Genomic DNA, 6,352 nt, shown 5'->3' with positions numbered 1-6,352 from the left:
ATGACATGTACATTTATTCCCGTCAACCCAGACGCAAATTTTTTAATCCTCACCTGGGAAATCCTACCTGGCAACAATCAACCAGTGGTAAGAAAAAAAATGATTCTTGACATCACCACAAAATAATGACATGCATTAATGGTTAGGTATCAGCCAGTCAAAAATGCCAGAGTGCCCACATTTGTTATTAAGCTGATTTTTAGATATATATTTCACAATGAAGGCACAAAGCAATGAAATCTCTTAAGAATTTATATCTATTCACTAAGATTTATGTAAAATACAAGGGTTGTGCCAATATTCTGTGCAATGGCATGATTTTCAAATTAGTTTAAAGATTAGAAATTGTAACCATATATGGGAAATAATTAATGTAGCACACAGGGTCATTCCATTATTTAAAGGAGTACTACTACTTTACCAACAACTTCCAAGTAAAGGAGGAGATATTGTGCTTCTATACAATACAGTACATGTACATTATCAATAGTGGATATGTGAGTGATTTGCATATTTAATTAGCACTTGAGTAGCCTACGTTTTTTTTAAAGAACAAAGATATGAAAATCAGATCATGTACAATATTTAAGAGTATACACCTAACAACAGTATGATTAGTACCAGGATACTGAAAATAATGTAATAATGTGAGTATGATGCTGATGAGTCGTGAGTGGTGTTTTTTTGTAAAATGTTACTCATCTATATTCCTGTAGATACCTGTGGCCACCTACTTTTCCGATGGCCACATAGACATTGGTCCTAAGTATGAAGGCAGAGCAATTCTGTCCGCTGACATTGCCAAACGGGAAAGCACCCTCCAAATAAATAATGTGAATCAGGAGGACAGCCACATTTTCCAGTGCAGTCTCACAATCCCAAATGATGATGAGGGAACAACAGCCGCCACCACATCCCTTTTGGTTCTGGGTGAGAATTTCTCATTGCCATAATGTATGCTGCTTTACATTCGCCCATACTTTGTGACACACCAGTGCTATTTGCTTTCCGGTAATTTCCGGTAAGAGTATACAAATGAAACCAAAAGGAACCATAAAGTTCGATTTGTTTCTGTACACTCATAGTGTACAAAACCACCACTCTGGTTTTGTACAGAGTTACAAATTGATAAATGAACACTGCAGAATTTATTGTGTTCTCTACGATGATGATTTTGCAATAGAAGGAAGTACTGTATATGACATGTCATGGACATTTGTTTTATTCCAGAGGCTCCCTCTAAGCCCCTATGCAACTTGCAAGGCACTGCAGTGTATGGGAACAACATTAGCCTCACCTGTAAGTCTGAGAACGGCTTTCCCACACCCACGTATGCCTGGCAGAGCCACGATGTCCAGAACATCCCCCGACAATTTCCCCCAAGGACTACAGAGAGTGTGTATTTGATCCATACATGTTTTTGTTGCATTTCCTTTACTTTTTATCGGTGCAAAAATGTGAATCTTTATTCATAGAACTAACATGAACTTGTATGGCAACAAAATCGTTATTTTATTGTGGCTCTTATCACTTGACCCCATGTGTTTATGGGTAGAACCAACACTAATTACGTCTGTTGGAGATCCTACCACTCATGTATGCTCTAGTGACACATATACCACATTATGTGGATTATTTTCTCTGTCTTGAATAACTCAGTTTGAATATAGAATAAGGAGATAAAGAATACACGTTTTGCATTCCATTCATTATTTTGGTATCTATTATGTCTAGCAAATAAGGAAAGCTGTACCTGAACAGCGATACCTTCATTTTCTTGTTTTCACTATTATTGCCTTCTAGTCCAATATCAATTTTATATACTGTATACTAACGTTACACAATCTCATCGTGTTGTAGAGGATGGTGTCCTGTCTCTCTTCAATATATCAATGGTGACGTCTGGATTCTACATCTGTGCCTCAACAAATCGAATCGGCTCTGCCAGCTGCAACTTTACCCTGGCTGTGACACACTGTGAGTGTTCAACATGACTTAGCTTCTTTCTGAGGGGAACAGGAAAAGCAGACATAGGTAGTAAAGTTGAGAAGTATTGGATACTTGACCATCAGTATGTAATTTTCCCTGCACTCTTATGTTTCCCATTTCAATCTAGCCTCCATGAACCTTGGGGCCACCGCAGGGATTGTTGTGGGAGTCCTAGCAGGTATCATTGTCCTGGCGATTATCCTCTTTTGTTGCTGCCGGAAGAAAGAAAAACAAAAAAATACCGAAGGGTATGTATGCCGTTCTTTTCTTTTTGTGTAATTAATTTTATGATATTATCTTTATTTCAAAATTATTTCATTAAAAAAAATATATGTTTGAGATAATGAGGATCTACTGTGGGTAGCCTGTATTTTCTTTTCTGGACACACCGTCTAGAGCAGGGTTTATCTGTATGACCACAAAACGGCCTGAGGTTAAAGATGGAGTGCCATGATATTTCTCAACCCTAAAACCTGATCATAAGGTATTATTATTATGTAAGGATTTTTTTCAACAAAAAAAAAGTGTACAGAAATGGTTAAAATTATGTTTTTATGTGGACACGCCTCCAGTTCATTAAGTATACCTGGTTCTCACCTTAGAACCTCCTCCACCACCTTAGCACCACCCACCTGTCCTAGTCCCTCCTCCTCCTCATGCCCACACCTGTTGTGTTATGATAATGAGGGGGAGGGTATGGCTTTGTGATGTCACTAAAGCGCTGTTTCTCTATTGGCACGTTTGACCCTCAAGGTTTCAGCCTCCAGGAAGAAACTCCAAATAGTCAGAGAAGACATAAAACACCATAAAAACACCACCGGGGGGCTTAATGAAGTTCTATCAACCTCATAGACACATGAAAAACAGAAAAAGTGCAAAAACATGGCACCAGCTCTTTAACAATTTGTTGCATCCCTGGCTTATAATCTGAACTATGCTTTAACTTGCTGCAGCAGAGGACAGACACACACCATGTACACAATTTGTTAACAAAGTGCACAGCCAGTAACTTATCGCTAGCTAAAGATTGCACAGGGAGGGCTGTTTTAGTTTTTTTGTGTGTGTGTGTGTGTGTGTGTGTGTGTGTGTGTGTGTGTGTGTGTGTGTGTGTGTGTGTGTGTGTGTGTGTGTGTGTGTGTGTGTGTCTGTGTGTGTGTGTGTGTGTGTGTGTGTGTGTGTGTGTGTGTGTGTGTGTGTGTGTGTGTGTGTGTGTGTGTGTGTGTCTGTGTCTGTGTCTGTGTCTGTGTGTGTGTGTGTGTGTGTGTGTGTAATGACTAGCCTGGCATGCCCAGACTAATATCACTGCATAGATATTAGTCTGGAATCTCTGTGTGGAACCTGCATTTCCGAGGGGCAAATAAAAAAAATGCCTCTGGTGATGAACCTGCCCCATATTTGCATACTGGGCCCTGATTGGTCCCTCACAACTTCGGAGGGAGAGAAATACAATCTCTATTGAGAGGGGCCAGACCTAATCTGCCAATGGCAATTTTTGCAATGGCAGATTCGTCTGGAACCAGGCTATGTAATGACTGGTGTGTATCATATCAATGTTTGTTCTTTAGCTCCCCAGAAACCATGGAGTTCCATGACAAACCCTCTGTTGAAGATGGAGAGCAGCACTGGGATGACAAGTCAAACAACCAGACAAAGGCACGCATAGAGCCCTCTGAGCAATTTGAGGAGAAAGATGTCACCCACCAAAGTGATTACAACGACAAAGTTGGAACTGACAAACATAAGTATGAGGATGACCAACACAGTTATTATAGCAATAAAGAGAGCAATGACGGCAGAGCCTATGATACGGACAAGAGACAAGATCGCTATGGTGGTAGTCGCGATCGCCTTGATGACAGTCGTGGTCGTGATAGTGGTAGTCGTGATCGCCTTGATGACAGTCGTGGTCGTAATAGTGGTAGTCGTGATCGCCTTGACGATCATCGTGATCGCTATGGTGGTAGCCGTGATCGCCTTGATGACAGTCGTGGTCGTGATAGTGGTAGTCGTGATCGCCTTGATGACAGTCGTGGTCGTGATAGTGGTAGTCGTGATCGCCTTGACGATCATCGTGATCGCTATGGTGGTAGTCGTGATCGCCTTGATGACAAACACGATCGCTATGGTGGTAGTCGAGAGCATCTTGATGAGAGGCGTGATCGCTATGGTGGTAGTGATGATCGCCTCAGTGACAAAAAGAGATATGGCTAATTTTTGTCATGTCACTTAGGTAGTGCATACTCAAAATATTCATACATACCCTTTTATGTCTGCATTCCAATCAATTTTGGCATGGATTTGTAGGCAAAATGTATTCTCTTAATTTTCCCCTTTCCCATGGTTATACATAGTATTCCAAGTATCACCATGGCCAAAACACATTGAGTAGGGCTGGGTGATATTAACAAAATGAAATATCTTTTTTTTTTGACCGAATACCTTGATATCGGTAATGTGACAATATTTTGGGGATGACTATTATGCTTTCAAAATATATTTTCACACTGGAAAATATGGATTATTAGTGATACAATGAGCAAAAAGGTAGAAGCATTTTCACAAGCATTTCTAAAAAGTTGTTTTGTAATTGCATCACTGTACTATGATGAAGCCTTTAAGAAACATTTAAAGCTGCAATTCGGAACTTATTTGAATTAATATTATTTTAAGCAATCTGTAGGGTAGAGTATATTAATACAACAAAACTGGCACATCTGCAGTGGTTGGAGGTGGTCTCCCTTCTCTTCTCACTTGAGAAAGTTTGACCCTGGTGTCAGGTAGGACACTGCCTGAAGCTCATAAGCACATCTCCCCAATGCCTCTAGTCTGAGAGGTAGATATTTGGTCTCTCATGTGGGAGACCATTGTTCGAATCGTGACATAAGACATAGAAGTTACGGATCGCAGTTACATCATGATACAACCCAAAATCCCAGATGATATTCTCTAGTCTCATATCAAGATTTCAATATTATATTGACATCGTTATATTGCTCAACTCTAGCAGAGATCATAATCTCTGTGTCTATTCAGTTTACCAAGGGCCACACATGACATATTTATTGGGCCCACTAAAATTAAACAGCACTCATAGTCAATGTTGAAACTGGTGCCTTTCAAACATGCCATGAATTGAGCATTATGATACCACATTATGTGGTATCACTGGTGCTGTTTTCTTTCGCATTTTATACTTGTAGCAATGAGATGCGTTAATGAATGTACACTTTGCTACATAGAGCCCTGTGCAGGGGCTCATTGACTGATTTGAATGTATCCTGTGTCATAACATTTTAGATTGTACATGCAGGTCAAGACCATATATCTTTAGGGATACATGACACAGGGTCACTCAATTTTTGGGGGGGATTTGGGTTTTTGGATGCCTTATAATCCCACGGGGGAAATTCTGTTTCAGCCTCACCCAGCTGATTTCTGCTCAGATGGTTGTGATGAGTGCTGGGGGTGGGGAGGCCTGTGGGAGGCAGTAAGCGGTTATGTGTATTGCTCAGGGACTCTTCATCACATAGATGGCAGCCAAATAGTTTTATTGGAACTACTGGTTTTCTATCCTACCAGAATGTTAATTGCATTCACCTGGAATTCAGGGACTAGTGTGGTCTGACTTAGGCTAGGAACCACTCAGCCAGTGGGTCGGTCATGAGAACACTCTGAATGTACTATATCGCTTCATTATTCACTCTGCAAATAGGCTACTATCCTTGAAGTAATTATATGTTTATAGCCTAGAAGTCAGAGAATTCAAACACCTAGTTTAACTATGTTTTTGCTGAGAGTGAGAGTGTGTGTCAAAATACTTATCACTGACTGACCTTACAGACTGACCTTACATTACTATATTTAAACCTATTCTTTCTGGATATGCCCTTGTAGTCATGCACATTCAGGTAACATCTGCTTTTAAAATGTTGAGCTGGTGCTTCGTGCTTGGAATCATGTGGGCTACTGAAATTGTACTGTTAAAACGTTTTCTACAAAACAAACTGCAAATATTGTGCTGCATTACTGTTGTTATTTTTTAACACTACTGTTATTGCAACTGTAGATTGTGTAGGCCAGTGATTCTCAACCATTTTAATTTCTAGGTCCCCCAATTTTATATGTATTAAGATGTGTATCTCTGACTCTGGGACCAATAAGAACCTTTTTATGTTGATTTGGTTCAATATGGTCTGTAATTTGGTTCAATTTCTTTAATGTCTACAGGAATAACGGTGAAACTATGATAGACATTTTCTCTAGTTGTATTTAGGCTACTTGTACATAATAATGATAATAATAGTGAAGATACGGTCTATCATTAATTTAGTTGAGGACCCCCTGTACCCCCTAAAAAGGACAT

General features: G+C 39.8%; 1 protein-coding gene across 1 annotated transcript; it reads left to right on the top strand.

Annotated features, from left to right (window-relative positions):
• On the top strand, positions 1 to 4,200 carry LOC308073274 (cell surface A33 antigen-like; the record flags this gene model as incomplete). The annotated part of the gene is made up of 6 exons (XM_080412152.1): positions 1 to 87; positions 717 to 930; positions 1,231 to 1,395; positions 1,861 to 1,977; positions 2,117 to 2,237; positions 3,555 to 4,200. 6 exons carry the CDS (start codon positions 1 to 3, stop codon positions 4,198 to 4,200), a joined length of 1,350 nt encoding a protein of 449 aa, XP_080268278.1.
• Between the last annotated feature and the right edge of the window lie 2,152 nt (positions 4,201 to 6,352).

The sequence above is a fragment of the Gymnoscopelus braueri genome (assembly GCF_963280865.1).
Source record: "Gymnoscopelus braueri genome assembly, chromosome: 18".
Classification (NCBI taxonomy): Eukaryota; Metazoa; Chordata; class Actinopteri; order Myctophiformes; family Myctophidae; genus Gymnoscopelus; species Gymnoscopelus braueri.
The sequence above is the reverse complement of the archived record's forward strand: the minus strand, read 5'-3'. Positions and strand labels throughout refer to the sequence as shown.